This window comes from Zosterops lateralis (genome assembly GCF_965231275.1).
Source record: "Zosterops lateralis genome assembly, chromosome: 8".
NCBI classification, from domain to species: Eukaryota; Metazoa; Chordata; class Aves; order Passeriformes; family Zosteropidae; genus Zosterops; species Zosterops lateralis.
Window position 1 is genome coordinate 32311611 of NC_139768.1, and position 21811 is coordinate 32333421.

Consider the following 21811-nt stretch of genomic DNA (forward strand, 5'->3'; position numbering starts at 1 on the left):
GCGCGGTTTACGCATGTGCAGGACGCGCTTCCCGGCGCCAGCGGCGGCACTTCCGGGCGGGCAGGTAGGGACGGGAGGGGATGGATAGTGTAGGGTAGGGTATGGAGGGGGGGACGGGGCGGAGCAGGACGCGGCTGAGGTGCTGCCCGGGCCCGTCGGGCCATCCCGGGGATGGGGATCCCGCCGCTGTTTGCCCGGGGCCCGCCCGGGTTTCCCGGGTTGCGGCCGTGCCGGTGGCCGCAGCAGGCAGCTCCTCGTGTCCAGCCGAGCCAGCCCAGCTCCCGCAGCTTCTCCTCGTTCCCTGCACCCCTGAGCCCCAGGCACTTCAGCAGCCCGCGGGAAATCCCGGTAGGATCAGGGCCCCAGGTGATGCGGGAACCCGGGCCTTTAAAGAGATTTAAGCTTGGGCTGGGCCGGGCCCTGCACAGCCTGTTCTAGTCTGAGTCAGTTTTCAGTGGAGAGTTGGACCGAGGCTTGCAGGGATCTCTTCCAGCCTAAGTGATTCCATGATCTTGGCAAAACAAAAGTGTGTCCTTGTGCTTGATACTTGGATCTGGATTGTATCTGCTTGATACAACTTGTGTGGGATGTCATATGAAACTTTATTTCCACGATTCCTGACTCAGGGTCTTACTTCTGATGTACAGAATCACAGGATAGTCTGAGTTAGAAGGGACCCACAAGGATCATCAAGTCCAACTCTTAAGTGAATGGCCCATTCCAGGACTGACCCCACAACCTGGGTGTTTTTAGCACCAGAGTGTTTTTTAGGCTCTGGCTTGCTGAATTCATCTCAAGGGTTCTGTGTCACTATTAAAGTTATTATTTAAATACTCTGCAGGGTTCGAGTGAGGTTAGTAAAGTGGAATAGGAAGATGCCTGAACTTGGGAAAACTGCTTTGGATTGACTTCAGAAGCAGCAGCAGGCTCAGCCTGTCAGGACACCAACCACTGTTGAGATGAAAAAAATCCTGTGCTGGCCAACCTCAACTTAGGATTCTCCCCCAAGTTTAATCTTCCTGGTTGGAGCTGTCCCAGCTGCAGCAGCCCAGAGCAGCTGTGGCTGCTCATGGATCCCTGGGAGTGTCCAAGACAGGTTGGACGGGGCTTGGAGCAGCCTGGGATAGTTGAAGGGGGGTAGAATGAGACGTGCCTTGAGGTCCCTCCCAACCCAAACCATCCCAGGAATATCCCTGTTTTGTTTTCTTCCTCCTCAGTCCCAGCCAAACAGTCCAGCAGCGTCTCCCTGGCGGAGATGCTGTCCCTGGCAGCAGCGGGATAACCCCTCGTTACCGGGGCCCCGGGGCCCGAGGCGGGAGCATGAGCGAGTTCCGCATCCACCACGACGTGAACGAGCTGCTGAGCCTGCTGCGGGTGCACGGCGGGGAGGGCGCCGAGGTCTACATCGAGCTGCTGCAGAAGAACCGCACCCCCTATGTCACCACCAACGTCTCCGCCCACAGCGCCAAGGTCCGCCCGCCTCCCCCGGGAATGACAGCCCGGGCCCGGGCCGGGAGGGGAGAGGGGCTGGTCGGGTCGGGGGTGGCCGTTCTGGCTGGGAAGAGGGAAGGCTGAGAGGGAAAAGGTGGAATCTGTGAGTGTTGTTGGTCGGAGAAGAGGACTGGTAGGACTGGGGTGGGGGCAAGTTCAAAGAAGGAGGTTGTTTTGTGGGATGTTGGTAAGGAATTGTTCCCTGTGAGCGTGGCAACCTGGCACAGGGTGCCCAGACAAGCTGCCCCTGAATCCCTGGAAGTATCCAAGGCCAGGCTGGACAGAGCTTGGAGCAGCCTGGGACAGTGGAAGGTGTCCCTGCCCATGGCAGGGGATGGAACAAGATCACTTTGAAGTTCCCTTCCCACCCAAAGCATTCCTTAATGAAATGAAAATTGTATGAAATGCAATTATATGACAAGCACCCATAGCATTATATGCCTTTTTTTCTTCTGAATGTCATTCAAATATTAGAGATTAAAGCCTGGCACTCACAACCAGACATACTATTATGGCTAAAAGACTGCTTTTTGTTTTCATTTTTAAGACTGCTTTTTGTTTTCATTTTTAAAAGCAACCCACCAGTCCAAGCTCTAAGTGCTAGGAGGTCTCTAACTCTGTCCGAAACTTCTCATCTTTGTAGCCTGAGCTGCGTGTTTGCTCTAATTTCATTTAACTGTAACTCCACTGAATATTAACGTGTTGTTTTACAGGTGAAAATAGCAGAGTTTTGTCGAACTCCTGAAGATTTTTTAAAGAAGTATGATGAGCTGAAGTCTAAAAACACAAGACATCTGGATTCTTTAGTTTATCTGCTGTCCAAACTCACCGAAGACAAAGAGGTTGGTTCCTTGTTTAGAACTGGATGTCGAAGAGAAACACAATGATTTCAAGCACAGCTGATGGTAAAGAAATCAACAAGAAAACAGTTCTAGGTTTTACTGAGTTGTTAAAGCCCTACTGAGAGTTATGCTCCTCTTGATGTAATTCACTAAGACGTGGAAAACTGGGACAGAGGGATCTGTGGTTAGATTCAGTACAGCCAGGGTATGATCATGTGTTTCTTGCTTTGGACTGTGCTGCCCAGCATTCACAAAACCTTTTCTCTCTTTGTCTATGTACAGACACTCCACTACCTGCAGCAAAATGCTAAAGAAAGGGCAGAGCTGGCAGCAAACGCAGCCACCAGCAGCAGCACGACCTTTTCCATCCCCACATCCACTTCCAAGATGTCCCTGCAGGAGCTGGAGGAGCTGCGCAAGCAGCTGGGCACTGTCACGGCCAGCTCCAGTGCACAGCAGGTACAAAGCCCTGCCCAAGCTCTGGGCACAAAATCTTCCTTTCCTTAGTCAGATCATATCAAATCTTGGTGCTGTTCTTAGTAAAAGTGGCCTTTTTCTGTTCCAGTCAGTTAAGGTTAAATTCTTTGAGGTTGTTCTTAGGTTAAATTCACAGTTAAATTCTTCCCTGTGAGGAACCTGGCACAGGGTGCCCAGAGCAGCTGTGGCTGTTCCATCCCTGGAAGTGTCTAAGGCCGGGTTGGACAGGGCTTGGAACAAGCTGGCATCATGGAAAAGACAGAAAGGAAAAGGAAAACCAGCTGGAGACTCAGGCTTAGCAAAACAGTCAAATATTAGCAGCAGTAGGTTGTGAGGTCAGAGTGCAAAAGGCCAATTTATTACTTAAATCCCAAATTCTGATTCTTGTCATTATTTGCATAAAAAACTGTGCTGTGGTAGCTTGACCTTACAAACAGGACAGGGAGGGGAAAGTATGGTGAGAAATTCATGAGTCAAGGTAGGGATATTTTGGCTGCAGAAAGCAGAGGGGCAGCAGTGTATGGAGAGTTCTTTGGACAGAGGGGAAATAGGAAAAGATGCTCAGAGGTCCATTGTGTCTTCATGTCTGGTCAGCACAATCTAACAGGGGACAAGCCTCAGATCACTTCAGGCCCTCCATGGCAAGAGGGATGGATTTTCCATGTCCCGTGCTTTGGGTCCCTGGGCTTGGAGGGCCCTGTGTGAATGTGATGGTGGAGGAGAACTCAAATCCTAAACAAAGGGTCCAACCCCTCACCCTCTCAGCAGTGGTGAGACCAGCCTTGTCCCACATACACTGAAATACTGCACAGACACTGGGCCTGACTCATCCAGATCCTTCACAGACAATCTGAGTCAAGTGGGTGATGTAGATCATGAGGGGAAGATGAATTTCCAGTGAGATAACTGATCTTCCTAACAGGATTTATGTGTGAACTTGCTAAAAGAGGAAAGACCTGGAAGTGCCGTTCTCTGGAATGTGCAATTCGCAGCCAGAGGGATTGAAATGCCACCACAAGCCAAGATTTGTGCTTCCCTGCTGCTCCATTTGTAGTCTCTTCAGACTTAAAGAGCTGAGACTGGGTTAAAAGGCCCTGATGGGCTGGTGCTCGGGCCTGTTGGGTCAGTAAGGGCTGGGACAGGAGGACATTCCTGGGAAGTGTTTGGTCTGCTCAGCCTCTGACACAGATCTTTTGTCTGTGAGGGTCACAAATGGAGCTGGAGGTGTTTATGGACTTCAGAGATGAGCCCTTTGTGTCCCTCCACGTGTGTTGGCACTGCCATTGCTCTAGGTGGCAGATGCAGGTTCCTCAGCAAGTTCCTGTGCCAGGGGTGTTGAGGTGCCACTGAGGGCCGTGTTCTCAGCCCTGGGGGTTTTCTCCAGGCTGTTGCTGAAGCCTGTGGTGACAGTGACGTAAACTTCAAGTCACAGAGAGAAGGTGATTCATGCCCCTGAGATGTGTGCTTTGTCACCAGTGCCACAAGTGCTGTGCCATCTGCCCTGGGACTGCTTGGCACTGTCAGACAGATCGGGCAGTGATTGGAGTTACTGCTTGGACCAGTTTTGGTCCAGGATTCATCAAGATGAAGACAGTTAAAGTGTTCCCTTTCAGGTGGATGTGTCTTTTATAGCCAAAATGTTGAGTTTTTTGACCTCTGCCAGTTAACAAAGTCACACTAGAGCTGGTTGAACTGCAACAAAGTGCCCTGCCTCTTGTTATAGAATAAAATCAGGAGTCTGGATTGAATTCACCATGCCCACTAAACCACGTCCCCAGCTGCCATTTCTGCTTGTGTTTTGAACACTTCCAGAGGTGGTGGCCCCACCATTTCCCTGGGGAGCTTATTCCGATGATTCCAATGATTTCTTCACTCTCTCAGTGAAGGAATTTTTCCTGCCTGCCATTTGGGAAGACCTACTGGTGGCTGCCCTTCTTCCAAGCAGGACATGTTCATACACCCAACTGAGGTTTGCAGTTTCATGTGGGGTTTAGCTGTCCCTTGAATTGCTGACAGCTTGCTCGAGGCTTCCTATTTCTCCATATGAAAGTCCCAGTTCTGTTAGGGGAGCAGAGGAAATCGAGGTCCTTTTAGCAGATCACCCACACATGATGTAAATAAGAAAGTGAAATGAGCCTGTGCATATCCCTCTTCACACACACACATCTGTGGAATTTCAGAAACAGCCTTCATCAGCCCTGTGTTTGTGCACTTGGGGCTCCAAATGTTCATGTAGGTTGTGCATCTCACAAGCTTCCCCAGCTGATGACTGATCTTGCACTCCATTTATTTTAGTGTCAGAGCTGGGGGTGGAAAGTCTTTCAGTCTTCAAGAGCTCACTTCCTTCGCCAGCTCCCACTCAGAGCAAAAAACTCCCATCATCTTCCAGCTCTCTGTGGGTGGATTTGTCTGGGTTGCATTTGGCATTGAGTTCAGAGGTGTTCAGTGCCTCTGGAATGGGATGTTGGTGCTTCTGGAAGGAGTTTGCTGCTTTCATGTGATGCTCTCTCCAAACCAGCAACCACTGCCTGGTGGCTGTGCATGTCCCCATTCTGCTTCCCTGGGTGTGCCCCAGCACCCAGGCCAGTGTGGACAGATGCAGAAAGGCATTATTTGATGTATCCCCACATAAAAATGTCAAATATATTAAAAAGTACTTTTTTGCAGCAGCAGCAGTGGGGCAAATAGACAAGATGGTACTGGGAAATTAAACCCTACACCACTTATTCTGCTTTCTGTTCTCAAGTCCATCAATAATTCCTCCTTGAAATTAAACATTTCTTGGACTTATGAAAGTCTCCTGGTTTTTTCTTTCTTTCCCTCTCTCTCTCTTTTTCTAACAGCCTCTTGAGCTTACACGAAAAATCCTCCGGGATAAGCAGAACAAGAAGAATTCTGGTCAGCCCATTCCAGTATTTCCATCCTGGGTGTATGAGAGACCTGCACTTATTGGGGATTTCTTAATTGGCACCAGTCTGAGCACTGACACAACAATACCAATAGGTATGTGAAACACAGGGGAAACTGCATTAACCTGTAGTGTTTTGTTCTTGTTCAGAAGTGCTGTTCAGATGTTCCCACTCTGCAAAACTGTGCTCTTGGCACTTTTTTCCTTTGTGACTGTATTTGAGCTGTTTGCTGGGTATTTGAATATTTTGGTGGCAAGGAGGTCGGGGAAGTTGTTGGTGTTAGAAGTAACTGGGCCCTTTTTGGTGGAAGGATCAGCAGCAGGAGCTGTGGCCACAGGTGTTGGATGTCTGATCCTGTCTCCTGGATTTGGCTACAAATGAGCAAAGGATTCTGTTCTCCAGGAAAGCAAGGTACAAGATTGAAACAGGTGGATGATGGCACATTCTGTCCCTTCTTTTGTCTCCTCTTTGGAAACAGGCACTTTGCCATTAGCCTCCCAAGAATCCATGATTGTGGAGGACTTGCTGTACGTCTTGATTGGCGTGGATGGAAGGTACATCACAGCCCAGGCCCTGGTGGGCAGACAGAGCCGAGCCTTTTCTCTTGATCCAAACCTTGACTTGTCCATCAAGGAGCTGGTGACCAGGATTCTTCCTGTGGCAGCGAGTTACTCTGCTGTCACCAGGTAACAAGCTGGCTTTTGTCAGGGCAGGAGGCTCCCCTGTGAGAACAGAGAATCTGCCATTGTGCAGGTGTTAACTTCCATGCTTAATTTAAACTACAGGGGGTGAGGTATAAAATGAGTGACAAGTTATTCAGGTCAGTTTTAGCTACATTTTTTTTTTGCTGGGTTTTTCCTCTGTGCTGCCAGTTCACTTTTTCACCTTTGTTCTTTCCAGTCTCAGCTTTGGTAACTTCAGGTAAAATGCAGTTAGGATATATGTGCCTGTTCTGGCTTCTCTTCTCACTCTGCTATGAATTTCTCCATATTTCCTGCTTTCTGCTCCCCTCTGGGCATCCAATACTGAGAGAACCTTTGTGTGCTGGTTCTCGCTTTCTACACAGTGCTTTTATAAATGGTTCTGGTTCCCCTGTGGCTGGAGAGGAAACATCTTCCCACAGCTTTCTCTTCCAGGAAGTGTGGGATGGGAAATAAGGGAGAGGCACTGGTGTGCTTTCCAGCATGGGGTCTACTGGTGTGCCTGCACAGTGTCCTGAAGGCAGAAGTTCCTGAAAATTATACAAGTTACATTGCCTTAAAAAGAGTTTTCTTTTTGCTTTTTGCAGGTTTATAGAGGAGAAGTCTTCCTTTGAGTATGGACAGGTGAATCATGCTCTGGCTGCGGCCATGCGGACTCTAATCAAGGAATACATGATATTAATTACCCAGCTGGAGCATCTTCAGAGGCAGGGCCTCCTGTCACTGCAGAAGCTGTGGTTTTACATCCAGCCCACAATGAGGACCCTGGAGATTCTGGCTTCACTGGGTAAATTTCCAAAACACAGTCCTTACATTTTGACAGCTTGTGAGAACTGTGCAGGGCAGCCAAACAGGCAGGGCATGCCTTGTTTTGATTTCCTACTTTATTAAAAAACAAAGCCTGGGGAATTGTACTTGTGAGGACACTGCAGTTCTGGAGAAGAGCATTCACATTCTAGGGCTGAGTGTGCCTTTGGAGCTGTCAGGAGACACCTCTGTGCCTTGCACTTCTGTGCCTTTTGCCTTCACAGCCCTTGCCCTTCCCATCAGCTGTATCCACCACTGCTGCCCCTCCTCAGCTCCTTTCCAAACTCCTCTCCAGCTCTGTGTGGGTGTATAACCAGAGGGAAACCCTGGAAGTTCCTAGTCCAGCCCCTTGCTTACAGCTACACAGGCTGCTCAGGGGGCCATGTCCTATCTGGGGACCATTTAGGGTTTTGTTTTGGGACTTTTCAGGATGTAAGTGTCTTATATTAGTCTTTTTAAATTCCAGCTACTTCTGTGGATAAGGGTGAGTGTATGGGAGGATCAACCCTGAGCTTGCTCCATGACAAGACTTTCAATTACACGGGGGACAGCCAGGCCCAGGAGCTGTGCCTGTATTTAACCAAGGCAGCCAGTGTGCCTTACTTTGAAATCCTGGAAAAGTGGATCTACAGAGGCATCATTAATGATCCATACAGGTAAAGGACAGTTAAGCAATGGAAATGAAATGCAAAACTTCAGAAATACTGATCTGCTCTGTCAAGTCTGCATTGCCCACGGGCCTGAAACAACCCTCTCAAGCTTTTTGGCTTTTGTGGAGTCATTTGAAGCATCTTGCTGTATTTAATGCTTTATACAGCATTTCTGTTTCTCACATTTTCAGAATCTTGAGGTGGGGGCAAAGCTGAAGGTAAAATACCTGAAATTAAGGCTTTTCTGCTGGTGAGGTGGACAAAGGCCAGTTTCCTCACCCCTGCACTGACAAACAGATAATGTTTAGCCTTGACTAATGAACCCTGTAAAATTCTGTTTCTCATTGCACATAATCAGAGACACTGCATGGTGCTTTTCCTCTTGCTTCACAGACTAATTTCAGGTCTTGATTGGATGTGTCCTCATGAGACCTTATTTCTGATAGATCACATTACCAGTCTGCAGGTCAAAAAAGTAATCCTCATTGTACCACTCCTTGCTCCTAAACATCTGCTTTAACTGTCCAGTGAGTTCATGGTGGAGGAGCACGAGCTGCAGAAGGAGAAGATTCAGGAGGACTATAATGACAAGTACTGGGATCAGAGATACACTGTTGTTCAGCAGCAGATTCCCTCCTTCTTGCAGAAAATGGCTGACAAAATCCTAAGCACAGGTAGGTGCTTCTGCTGTGAGAGGAACCTTGAGACAAGCTGGTCTTGTGTCGAGAGAAAGGAAATGTCACTGTCCCTTGGCACTTTATGGGGTTGTCCAGCTGGAATGAGAGCAATGGAAGAGTCAGATTTAAAAAGAACCCCAAACCTTATTAATAAAGCAACACAGGAGCCCAGCAGCAAGGGGAGCTGTCTGTCACAGCTATTTTGTGGATAGGTTTTCTGGCTGGCTGGAACTTGTCAGCTGAGGTTTGACTATCTGAGTGTTAATTTAAGCATTTGACCTCTTATCCTTGTACAAAGCCCTCCAAAAGTGACTTGTGAAGCAGAGCAACAGATCTGCAGAGCTTCAGGCCCCCTGCAGAGATGTTTTGTCACCACTGGGAAACAAAACCATTTCTAAATCTCCTTAAATGTGATACCAGGTGCCTGTTTTAAAATTCTGTATCGTCTTTTGAAAGGTGCCTAAGTCTTTTCCAACTTTCAGCACAATGTAGTGTAAACATTTCTCAGCATATCTTCCTCTTGAAGGGAGTGGTGTGGAAGTTTTCACTGTTGGCTATACAGCAGGGATGAGTATGGGAATTAAATTAAATCAAAAATTCTTTTTAATTTCAGGGAAATATTTAAATGTCGTGCGGGAATGTGGGCGAGATGTCACCTGCCCTGTGGCCAAAGAAGTCATCTACACTTTAAAAGAGAGAGCCTATGTGGAGCAAATAGAAAAAGCATATAACTACGCCAGCAAAGTTCTTCTGGACTTCCTGATGGAGGAGAAAGAGCTGGTGGCTCACCTAAGGTTGGATTTATTTTACTAAATGCGTGATAAAGAGATTGGTTCTGCTAAGGCACATAAATTTTTGAAGTTAGCTCTGTTCTCTTGGGATATTACCAAGGTGTTCTCTCTATTTCCATTTAGAAAGGTTGACCTAAAAAACAAGATTTGGGTTGTTTTTTTTTCTATGGAGAGGGGAAAAAAAAGTCTAAAATTATAGAAATGTTGACTGGGAGAGATGTCTGGGGGGTCTGTGGTCCAGCTTCCTTGGAAGGCTGTTGCCAAAACTGGGTCAGGATTCTGCCTAGCCCAGTCAGATCAGGAGTCTGGAGCCACACTGTGTTATGGCTGTCCTCCTATTTTTGCTCCAAAGCCTGCAGTTATCATGAGTGATCTCTGGCCAGGCACCTGGTTAATCCTCAGGCTCACCTCAGAGCTACTTCCATGCCCACCACAGGTAACTCCCTGGTGCCAGGTGAAAATCAAAGTTTATGTGTCCTGTTACAGCAAAAGTCTGCTGGATTTAAAAAAAAATCAGCACAGATATTTGTTCATTGAGGGGAGTCCAGGATTCTGCTCAACTGGCAGCTGCCCCTCAGCTGGAGGAGACTGGGGAGTTGTTCAGGACAGCAGTAGGAGCCCGCACCCAGCACACCTTGGGGTTTTTTGTATTTTTCTAGACAAAAAAAGGAACAACAGCAGCCTGATCTGACTGCACAGAAGTGTCCTGACTGAGGAGGTAGGAAGGAGGAGACATCCATAAAAGACTAGTCTCCAAACTGGTTATTTATGGCTGTGTGCTCTCCAGAAAGAGAAACATTTTGTGATCAAACCCCACAGGCTCATTGAATGGATTGCATATGTTCCTTTAAGTTTGATATGGATTAACCTGGGCTTTCAGAAAAGTAATCAATTGTCACTTTGTTTTCTTGAGCAGATCGATAAAACACTATTTCCTGATGGATCAAGGGGACTTTTTTGTTCACTTCATGGATCTGACAGAAGAGGAACTGAAGAAGCCTGTAGATGACATCATAACAACGAGGCTGGAGGCTCTGCTGGAATTAGCCCTGAGAATGAGCACAGCCAACACTGATCCCTTCAAGGATGATTTAAAGGTGAGAATGGGAAGCAGAGGATAATTGACCTTGAGCAGAAGGCGTGCCATGGTTTGAGGAGATCTGTGTGCCTGTGAGAACCTGCTGCTTCCTGGGTTGGTGTGACGACTGGAGAGTGATTCTGACCATGGGCACCTTGCCTGTTGTTCCACAGTGGTTGTGAGTGTCCCGTGGCTTCATTTTTATCCTACTCTCCCCTTACAGATCGACTTGATGCCCCATGACCTCATCACACAGCTCCTGAGGGTGTTGGCCATAGAGACAAAGCAAGAGAAGGCCATCATCAGTGCAGACCCCACAGAGCTCACCCTCAGTGGCCTGGAGGCCTTTTCCTTCGACTACATTGTGAAGTGGCCTCTATCCCTCATCATAAACAGGTAAGCCATCAACCCACTAAGGGAAAAACACAAGAGGTACTTGCACAAGAGGTTTTCCATGCAAGAATCAAACATTCCTCAAACCTGGAGAGGAGAAAAAAACCTCACACTTTCTGCTATCCCTGGTTGCAGACTCAAAGGATACAGGCTGTTGCTACTGTAACAGGTTATTTTACATTTAACTGAGTTGTGAGGGACCAAATGGTTTCATTTTTCTGGAGGAATTTGCCTCGTTTCCCTGGAGAAACATTGCTGTGAGCCACAAGCAAATGGGACAAGCAGCATTGCATGAACAGAGTGGCAGATTTGAAATTGCTGAACACCAGCAATTAAATCCTCCGTTAATTTCCCCTCTAAAAATTCCATTGAATCAGTGAGACTTTCCTAACAGTGCAATGCTTTTGGAATTTTGTCTCTTCCTTCCCAAGAGAGTGTGCTAGCTCTGGTGGTAACTATGGAAGTGAAAATAGGATTTGGTAAGGTTTCCTGAACTGTATCGACTGGAGCTCTGCAGACACCTACGCCAAAGTGTCTGAGCACAGACCTGAATCCAGTCCCGGAGCTATAAATAAGCAGCCCCATCTGCTTGTGACAGTGCATTGCTGGTGGGGTAATGCTGCCTGTAGCTTGGTTACAGCTTTTCTTCCCCTTTTTTGGAAAATCTTGCTAAATTCTTGAGTGAATTCTAAAATCCCTGTGAATTCTTGGGTGACCACCGCAGCCTGAGCGCAGTGGGTACAAGACCACAGTGTCTGAACCCTCCCTCCCAGCCCCTGTATGTGACCCCTGCATGGAGCTGGAGGGAATTCAGGAGGCTGGTGATGTACCCACTGGCAGGAAATATGGAGGAGGGTCTCCTTGGAGAGGAGTTCTTGGGGATGGTTGCAAATGTGACTCTCTTGCTTCGGCTCAGCGCAGATCTGCGCGCGTCTGAGGGCGTGAGGAACATATTGTGTAAAGTCTCTTTACCTCTGAGCAGCCTCAGCCTTCACAGCTTAGTCTGTCAATCAGAGCAGGCCTTCATCTGGATGGGCTTCTCCTTTCTTTCCAGGAAAGCACTGACAAGGTACCAGATGCTTTTCAGACACATGTTCTACTGCAAACACGTGGAAAGGCAGCTGTGCAACGTTTGGATCAGCAATAAGACAGCCAAGCAATTCTCCCTGCATTCAGCTAAGTGGTACAGCTTTTTTTTGTTGTTGTTTTCAGTTTTAGGTCTCCTTCTTGCTAATTAGATGCCTCATGACATAGCTCAGACAATACTGAGTGCAAAAGATCCTTACAAATGTCTTACAGGCTCAGAGATGTCAATTTGTAACATTTTGGGTTTCAGTCAGTAGTTGTTTGTAAAGTTGCTTTAATATTTAATATCAAAAATTTAGTTTTATATAAGAAAATACCTAAGGTCTACAACAGGTTCAAAACTCTGACTCCTACTAATTGAGGAAAAACCATGGAAAATAATCAGAGACGATTTGCAGTGACTTTATAATCCCTCTCACACTGCAGCAAGGCATTTGCTAGGACAGAAATATTTAGCTCTGCTTGGCTGTGCAAGCCTGGTGATAGTTCTCCGTGGCATTTGCTAGCTCTGAGCTGTGTGGGTGTGATTTCTCCCCTAGGTTTGCTGGTGCTTTCACACTGCGGCAGCGGATGCTGAATTTTGTGCAGAATATCCAGTATTACATGATGTTTGAAGTGATGGAGCCAACATGGCACATTCTGGAGAAGAACCTGAAGCTGGTGAGTGAAGGTCACAAACGTAATGCCTTATTCCAGTGGCTGCAGGTGTCTGTTCATTTTGTTGGAGGCATTTAAATGTCTGGGAGCTGCTGTTCCTGCCACGTTGCAGAGTGCTGCTGTTCTGCACCACCTTTCTGATTAGTCATACATCCCTTTCCTGTGCTGCATCCCCCTGTCTCTGCCCAGCTCACACTCTGCTCCCTGTTATGTAAAAGCAGGTTCTGCTCAACATTCCCATACACAGGAGAAAGAGAGCTGTGGAAAAGGAAGGTGGATGCAGAGTGCAAAGATCAAAAACCAGTCCAGGCATCTCCAGCTGATTCCTTGGCTGACTTACAATGCTCTTAGAAGCAGAGCCTGTGCTTTCCCTGCCATGAAGCTTCCAAGGGCTGGGATGCTGGGAATGTTTGGTATAAAAAAGGCCATTACTATTATTATTATTATCATCACCCTGTGATCAGACACTTCTGGGTTACATATCTTTTTCCTCTTACACCCTGAAAAATAGTCATCTGAGGTACCAAACAACCCAACACCCCTGCAGTCAGCTCTCTTGGCAGCTTGCCTGATGGCTCTTGTAGATCTTCAGCATCAACTGATCCTGCCTTAGTTCTTACTGTGCCCTGAGGAGTTGTTTTGGGGTCAGATAAACAACATTTTTTTATGCCCTGTCCTATTTTTTTTTCTGGAGAATTCACAGGAGGGAGCAGGTCTGGGATTGTGACTGTCTCTGCATGTTCTTGGCAAGAACTTCTGAATGAGAAGGGTTCATATGTAAAGCTCCTGGATAATCTGGGAATTGTACTTGGTTCCTAATTTTGTTGCAAGTTTAGGTTTGCAAAATACATCACTCAGTTTACTTCACTTGCATGGAGGCTGTTGTTGAAGTTACTCTGTCCCTGTTTTCTCCTTTCATTTGGATTTTAAGGGGGAAAAGGAGGATCCCCACTGGTCTCATGTCAACCCTTATGGTACATTTTATTTGTCACATTTTCACTTGAAGATAAGGTGGTCTGTTCCTAAAATTGTAGCTGGGATCTTCATCTTCACAACATCATTGTCTTCATCAACACAACAACATCATTGTCTTCATTGCATTGGAAAGCTGCATTTATCCCTGTCCTGCAGTGGCTTAAAGGGATGTGGGAGGGGTTTCCTGCACTGGTCCTGCTGGAGCAGTGGGGATGCCGTGGCAATTTTAGTCCTGTGGTTCATTCCTGAGCTCAATATTGTGTTCTGAGCTTCAGCACGTCCCGTAACTGTGCAGTGAGAGGGAGTTTTAATCTATCATTTAAAGCTCAAGACTGAAACAGCCTGTTGGAGTAGCAGAGATGAACAAAAATCTTACAGAATCCTCCCAGCTCTGCATGCCCCGCTTCCTTATTGGCTCCTAAAGCTTATTTCTGAAGAGCCTGGATATTTTAATGATAAGTTTATTGATATTTAAGATTCTTCAATTTGTTTTGCTCTTTTCCTCTTCTTTTCTCTGACTTAACTGTGGTTGTGAAGCTGGGAGTGGCCATGACAAGCAGATTTAAAAACAAAGGAAATGCAAGTTCATAAAGCAGATAACTCCATTCTTTCCAGGGGAGGGCTTGGGTGTTTAAAGCCAGCATGATTTGTGGGGAGGTGATGTGACAAATCAAATGTTTAAAGCCTGTGAGGGGCTGTTGAAGGCAGTAATGCAGATGCAGTCTCCATCTCGGGATGTTTCTGGGAGGTACACGGGGAGTTTCTCACTCTGATAGGTCCCTGTCAGAAGCAGGGTGCTGGGATGGAGCCTTTGGTTTGTCATTGTTGGTCTCTCCTGTCACAGGCATCCAACATTGACGATGTCCTGAGCCACCACACGAGCTTCCTGGACAACTGCCTGAAGGACTGCATGCTCACCAATCCAGAGCTGCTCAAGATCTTTTCCAAGCTGATGTCTGTGTGTGTCATGTTCACCAACTGCATGCAGGTGTGTGCAGCCCGGCAGTCCCTTTGCCAGCCCCAAGTGGACTTGCCCCTGTTCCCTCTGTCAGCAGCTTTAGGGCTCGACAGCTCACACCCTCTCCAAATGCTTTCTGTGGCTCCTTACTCCACTATTTTTCCATGTTGAGGTCAGGTTCCTATGCGCCAAATTCCCTCTCTTGACTGCTGTATTGCTCTGTAGAGACCCTCTCTTGAGGGTGAGGTTATGGGCACATTCCAGCCAGCATCAGGGAGCCCACAGCTTTCCTAACCCCACTTTCCTGTGGCTTTGGACAGATCTGTGTGTCAGCACACTGAATCCAGTCTCAGAGTCAGCTTTCCTGGGAGCTGGGGTGGGCAGAGCTGAGCCTCCTGCTTTGCCCCAAGGGCAGGAAGGGGTTGTAACCGTGTCCCCACCGCTGTCCCCCTGCCAGAGGTTCACCCAGAGCATGAAGCTGGACAGTGAGATGGAGAGGCTGACTCTGGAGCACGGCACCATGCAGGGCCCGCCCACCGAGGAGGAGCGCGCCGAGGAGGCTGCCAAGAAGAAACTGACCAACAAGGTGGGACACGGGGGACAGCTGGGGCTGGCTGCCACTCTGAGCAGGGTGGACACTTGCAGATAGCCCTTCCTGGTTTCTAGACCACCTCTGGCCCCAAAGGCACAATCTTTGTGGAATTGTGGGCAGTGTGGAAGCACTGCTGGAGTTCTCTGAGTCTGCTTTGAAGACCCTGTCTCCCAAAGCAGTCCCTGCACTGTTTCTTTGAGTTTTTACTTGTGTTTTCAGCTGTGCACAGCCACATCCAGGCTTTCTGAAATTCCAGCACTTAGCCATTCCCAGAGTGTCAGCCCCTGGCTTTCATACCTGGGGGATCTGTCTTGTCCATATTTCTCTGTCCAGATGCGCAGGGGATTTGCTCTGTGGTTAGCAGATCCTCCTGTCCCTCTGGAAGCCCCTCTGGCACACATCTGCATCCCCACTGCAGTCACAGAGCTCCACAGGTCACAGCTTGTCTTAGGCAGCACACATTTTCTGCCTTCTGGCTTTTCCTCCTGCTTGAAAATGAGCAATGGCAGCATGTATTTGTGGATAACTCAGCTGGGATTTACTCCGGGCTTCTCCCAGGCTGGGCACAGCAGGGCTTTTAACTACTAAGGACTTGGAAAGATCTATTTCAGAGGCTGAGCAGCTGTGAAGTTTGCTGGCAGTATTTTTGAGGTGGCCAGGGAATGGAGGGAATAATTGCAGCCATAATTGCAGCCCCTTGGCAAGTGCAGATCAGCAAACACATGGGGCCACTCTGCCTTTGTCTTGGCAGCTTTTAGCAGAGCATGCTGACAACCTGCACCTCACATCTGGCTTTGAAGCCACCATCAACAAGTTTGACAGCAATTTCTCCACACATCTGCTGGACCTGCTGGACAAACTGAGCGTGTACAGCACCAATGACTGCGAGCACAGCATGCTCAACATCATCTACAGGTGAGCCAGGCTTTTCTGTCTGTGACTTCCCCTCCCGTGGGTCCCAGATTCAGCTCGGGAAATGCTCATTTCAACTGAGAAATGTGCATATTTAGGAGCTCCAAACAAACTGGGCTAGAGGAAGGTGTTGGAGTGAGATGGTCTTTGATGTCCCTTCTAAGCCATACCATTCTGCTTTGCATTTCAACCCAAGGCTTTAGAAAAACCTCAAAACACATTCCTTTGAATTATGTGAAAATTGTCCATTAATATTGTGAATGTGGTGGTAGTTTTCCTGGGGACTCTTCCTGTGGAGACAGGGAGTAAACCAATTTCCAAATACAGTGTAAGTATTCCAAGAAGAGAAAAATCACACAAAGGTTTGATCAGAAAGTGTCTATTGTAAGTTCCCATATTGCATTTATTTAAACAAGCAGCTTCTTGGAAATCAGAATTCCTTCAGAAATACATAAAAGTCAGGTACACAAGATAGGGGAGGGGAGAGAGAGCAGGTGGAAGTTTTGCTACTGGGTTTATAACCACTGTGTTGCTTTTTCAATAATAATAAAAAAAAAAAAAAGTGGAAGTTTTGTTCCCTGTCAATCTGTACTGGATATCTTGTATGGCTGGCTGATAACCCTCACACCTCTGTTGAGATGTGCTACATCTGAAAGCAGAGAGAGAGGAAATGTTTCAGGAATGTTTTTTAAGGAGGTTGTTGTCCCTTCCTGGTGCCATTTTTGACAACATCTGACAGGGTTGTCAGGATTCCTGGTACTTTGTTAGGTGAAGAATTCCCACAGGACACTGTGCTTCCAGTTGTCCTTTTCTTCTGGGAACTTCTTGTCCAGCAACTGCCACAGGTTTACAGAGCCCCTGGCAGTGCCCCAGGGCTGCTTGGTGTTCTGAGCTCTCCTGCTTCCATCAGGGGAGGAGCTTCCAGCCCCAGAGCTGCCCCTGTGGGTGGTGCTGAGTCCCTGCAATGGGAATTGAGATGAGGACCCCTTCTCCACAGCCCTAAAAACTCTTGTTTGCTCCATCTCTGAGGTGACCAGGGTCAGAGGTCTTCTCCTTATCTTGGAATTTCTGAAAAAAACTGTGTGGTTGTAAGTGCTGACCCCAGCTGTAGAGTTGGTTGTTGTTCCTTTCAGGACTAACCAGGACAGCCAAGTCTCTGCAGGACCTTTTGGGAAGGGCTGGTGTGGCTTCTCAACATTTTATGTCACCCTTCCCCTGGGTCACCTTATGTCACCCTGTGCCTGGACTAGACATCCCAGTTCATCGTTGTCAGCTGTTGTAGGTTACAGGCAGGATCCATCTGGAGGGAAAGGCTGGCAGGATAAAGCTCTCACTCTTCCCTGGCTGCCATCACTCCTGGGTGTCACAGGAGCAGACTCAGGTTAGATTCAGGGATTGGGACCACAAGCAGTTGAGTCACTCAAGCAGGAGCATTTGCTGCTCCTCAGTGCTCCAGCTCTGCTTCCTCCTTTATCCTTTTCGTAACATTTTTTCCATCTCCAGTACGAGTTCTAGCAGAGGGGCTTGTTCATGGTGCTCCATCCAGGAGGTCTTGATGGCAACTCACTCCATGATCCCAGGGCACAGGGGACATGGCCAGCACAGTGTTGGAGACCAAATCACCTGCTCTTGTTGTAGTGTGAGTGTCACACACTGCCAGGACAGTGGGATGAGCTGGTGCTGCACCCCAAGCCTGGCTGTGTGTCCTGCCCAGGGTGCCACAGGCACCAGCTGCTCCACCAGGGTCACAGCCCTCACTGAGGGCTCAGCAGGTGACTCCTGAGCTGTGAAGCCTCTGCAGATGGTTCTTCCAAATACAGAGAGGTTGGGTTTTGCAACCAGCACTTCCTGCTTCAGGGGAAAGGAGAAGTGTGATGACATAGAGGATGCAGTGCTTCTGTCCATGGTTTATGCCGTGGGCAGTGACCTCAGCTGCGGCCAGAGGCTCAAAGGAGGGCCTGGGTGCTTTTCCCTCCCTTATTTCCATGCCCCAGTCCTTATGCCACCAGGATGGTCATCACTATCAAGTCCCCCTCTAGTCTGGACTCTCTGGGACCACTTGAGTCTTCACCAAGACATTGGACCTGCTGGATCTTTCCTGCCAACCCAGATGTCCCTGTGTCCTTAGCAGAAATACTGGATGTTAACAGCCCACAGGACCTGCCTTTCCAACCCCATAGGCTGCTCAGGGATGGTTTAAAGGGTGGAAGCCCCATGATGGAAGCCCCAGAGGTGACATTTAGTTCCCATTCAGGTTGGAGGGATTGTTGGCTCGAGGCCTGGGCTCTATGGCAACAGGAACCCGAGAAGCAGAGTGGAGACATTCACATTCAGTTGCCATCTGAAATAACACATTTGACTGAGAGAGTTTATAAGGAAGAGTTTATAAGACATATCACTCTTTTTTTCTAATTTATAACCTTTTTTATGGGACTGCTTTCCAACAGGGATCATCAACATCTCAGATAAATAACAAAATTCACAGTTCTGGTACTTGCTCATCATTTATTTGATCTTGGTTAACACTTACTCATTTTGTAGTACTGAGTAACTGAGGCATTTTATTTGTAGCATCAAACAATAGGAGATGGAGATGCAGAGGGTTTCCTTCAGAGCTCTCAGGTGACAGATCTCTGGTGTGCCCAAGTCCTGCTCAGGTGTGTCATAGGATAGAATCAGAAAATATCCTGAGATGGAAGGAACCCACAAGGGTCATCCAGTCCCTGCCCAGACACCCCAACAATCCCACCCTGGGCATCCCTGGAGTGGTGTCCAAACCCTCCTGGAGCTCTGGCAGCCTCGGGGCTGTGCCCATTCCCTGGGGAGCCTGGGCAGTGCCCAGCACCCTCTGGGGGATGAACCTTTCCCTGATCTCCAACCTAAACCTCTCCTAACACAGCCCCAGCCATTTCCTTGGGAATGCTGACAGAGGGCTGGCAACTGCAGGAGCTCTCCAGTCAGTCCAACACATCCCAGGAGCGAAAAGGAGTAGAACTACAGTGGAGATGGCTTTGTCAGCAGGATTAGTTAAGTCTTCAGATTCTTAAGATTCTTAGAAATCTTATACATCACTGCGGTTATCAGGCATCCCTCCTTTACCAGTTTGGAGGAAACTGAGAGTAGGTCACTAGGATGTGAAGTGGTGCAAACCCCACTGGTTCTAGCCACAAAGCAAAAAACTGCCACGTAAGCACATGCTGAGGAAGCACCACACATGTTCTGAAGAAATGGTTATCACGGATCACTTAAAACTAAAACCAGACAAAAGAGAAGCCAAGCAAAATCTGTAAGTCACTGAGCTGGGAATGAAGCAGCTTTAGGAATCCTCAAAGCAACGAGTCCTGGTCTTGTGTTTGAATCAAAACTTGGTCAGTACTCTCACCTCATTGTCAGGTTTCCCTGTTACAGCTCCTCAAGGGTGAAAGCAATGCAAAGCTTTTCAGCCAGGAGAGAGCAACAGACAAATTCCATCTGTCGAGGCTCTGTTTTCTGCAGGCACCAAAAAATGTCAAGGAACAATTTGTTGCCGTTTGTGTGAGGTTGTTAAGCAACATGAAACTCAAATATTGTGCCCATTCAGTTGGTACTGGAGCAGCCTAATTTGAGAAAGGGAGAGAGTAACTTTTGTGTGATTCACGGGCTGGCACTGACTGCTCAGTGATCCAGGGCACACGAGGGCATGAGCTGCTTTGGGATCTGCCATGGGAAGGGCACAGCAGGCTTGGGGCTGGGTGGCATCACTCTGGATGATCAGGGAGGTGGGATTGTGGCATCCCTGGTGTTGAGTGCTTTGGAGAGGCTTTTCCAAGTGTCACTTGTGGTTGCGGCTGAGCGTCTTCTGACCAGTTGCTCATGTTGGTGAATTGTGGATGCGTGGGAAGCATCCTGGTGTTAGCCAAGAGATGGTGGGGATGGAAACCTCAGCATTTTGTGGTGCTGCATGGATTTTGTGTGGGAGTTAGTACCAGAGTCCAGTGCTGGTAAACTCTGGGGTTTCAGGAGTGCTGGGGGTGACTGAGAAGGTGCAGACACTGAGGAACTCTTGTCCACACAAGACACCTCTGTGTGGTCTGGAGAAGAGCTGTGAGCATTTGGTTCTTCCCAATGTATTTGGGACAGAAAGCCTGTCAAAACCCTGCTCTCAGGGCATGGCCACAGAAAAGGTCTCACCAACCCCTGTGCCACAGCACAGACATCCCATGGGGGGCCAGAGCTCACCATGGGTGTCCTGGGGGAGGTCTCTGCTCACACCTCCCCCTCCCTGGGTGTGTTTTGTCCCTCAGGCTGGACTTCAACGGGTTCTACACGGAGCGCCTGGAGCACATGTCGGCCGAGCGCAGCCAGAAGGCGCCGCCGCTGCTGCCCTGCCTGGCCGTGCCTGCCCAGTGAGCCCCAGCCCAGCCCTGCACAGCCACCCCACAGCCTGCAAACACACCCTGGGGGTGCCCAGGGCCACGGGGGAGCGTTCACTCTCCTGAGATGTTTGTAGTGTTTGGGGGTTTTGTTGGTGTTTTGTTTTGTTGGGTTTTTTTTACTATGTTGTACAATGGTGTGTTTGTGTGTTGTAAAATAAATTAAATAACAACAACAACAAATCAGGGTTATTTTGTCTGTTAACAGAAGTCAGGGTGCAAATTTTTGTGGATGCTCCGTCCCTGGAAGTGTCCAAGGCCAGGTTGGACAGGGCTGGGAGTGACCTGGGATAGTGGAAAATGTCCCCTGCCCATGGTAGGGGGTTGGAATGGGATAATCTTTAAGTTCCTTTCCAACCCCAAGCCCGCAGCAGAGGAGCTCCAGGGAATCTAAACATTGCCTGAGGCAGTTTGAGAGCAGGTGCATGGAGGGAGGAAGAGAAGTGTCTCCCAGAACAAGGGGTAACCAAGGCACGTGCCAGGGACACACAGAGTGGGAACCTGGGGACATGTGTGAGGGCTGTGAGCAAAGTCTGAGTTCTCCTGTCCTTCCTGTCCCTCACTTCTCCTTTGCAGGGACCTCCCAGAGCTCACTGGAGAGAAGAGCCAGGTTCTGTGTGCTCCATGGCCTGCAGCTGGTCCTCCAGCTTGGCGGAGGGAGAGAGGGTGGGAACCACCAGCAAATATTGAGTCCCACTCGAGGTTATGGAGAGTTCATTTTTTAAATCAACAGCAAACTCCTAAGCACTCATCGATGACTAATCCCAAATCCCATTCACTCCCACGTGTCCGTGTCCATTTCCTGGTTGGCGCTGGCCTGAAGCACCCAGAAACACAAACGTGCCTGGCCTCTCTGCCCTGATATCCCAGCTCCAGTGCCTCCTGTGACAGTCCAGCTGCCCCAGTGCTCCGAGTCCCCCTGCAGAGCTGCAGGACGTGTCCCACGAGGTTGGGGACCCACCTTCATGCCCCTTGGACTTGCCTCAGGGCCATACACACAGTCCCCAATGGCACTTGGTGTGTCCCCCCACCCCAATGTCCTGTGGGCAACCTCCACCACCCCACTGATCCAGTCCCTCCATGCCCCATGGACCCTCCCCAAAGCCTCACAGCCAGCCAGGATACCCCACAGCCCGATCCCAGATGCCCATGGACAGTCCCCAATGTCCCACAGACACTCAGTGGTGTCCTGCAAACCTTCCCTTGAACCTTTTGTATCTTCCCCTAGTGCCCCAGGGACTGTCCCCTGATGCCCCCTGACCCCTGCCCAACACCCCATGGACCCTCCAGTGTCCCGCGGGTAGTTCCCAATGCCCTGTGGCCCCTCCCTAATGCCCCACGGACCCTCCAGGTGCCCCTGTACCCTTTTGGATTCCCCACGGCCCCCAGTGACTGCCTGGGGA

General features: G+C 48.8%; 1 protein-coding gene across 1 annotated transcript; it reads left to right on the plus strand.

The window, feature by feature from the left end:
• The first annotated feature begins 16 nt into the window (after window positions 1-16).
• Window positions 17-20552, plus strand: TUBGCP2 (tubulin gamma complex component 2). Its single transcript, XM_083866822.1, has 18 exons — window positions 17-64; window positions 1218-1470; window positions 2205-2333; window positions 2616-2792; window positions 5654-5813; window positions 6198-6405; window positions 7008-7207; window positions 7694-7883; window positions 8406-8551; window positions 9168-9348; window positions 10262-10442; window positions 10647-10819; window positions 11871-11999; window positions 12442-12562; window positions 14379-14522; window positions 14950-15078; window positions 15836-15999; window positions 20280-20552. The coding sequence occupies exons 2-18, from the start codon at window positions 1321-1323 to the stop codon at window positions 20383-20385; spliced, it is 2688 nt and encodes an 895-aa protein (XP_083722948.1). The 5' UTR covers window positions 17-64; window positions 1218-1320; the 3' UTR covers window positions 20386-20552.
• The last annotated feature ends 1259 nt before the right edge of the window (window positions 20553-21811 follow it).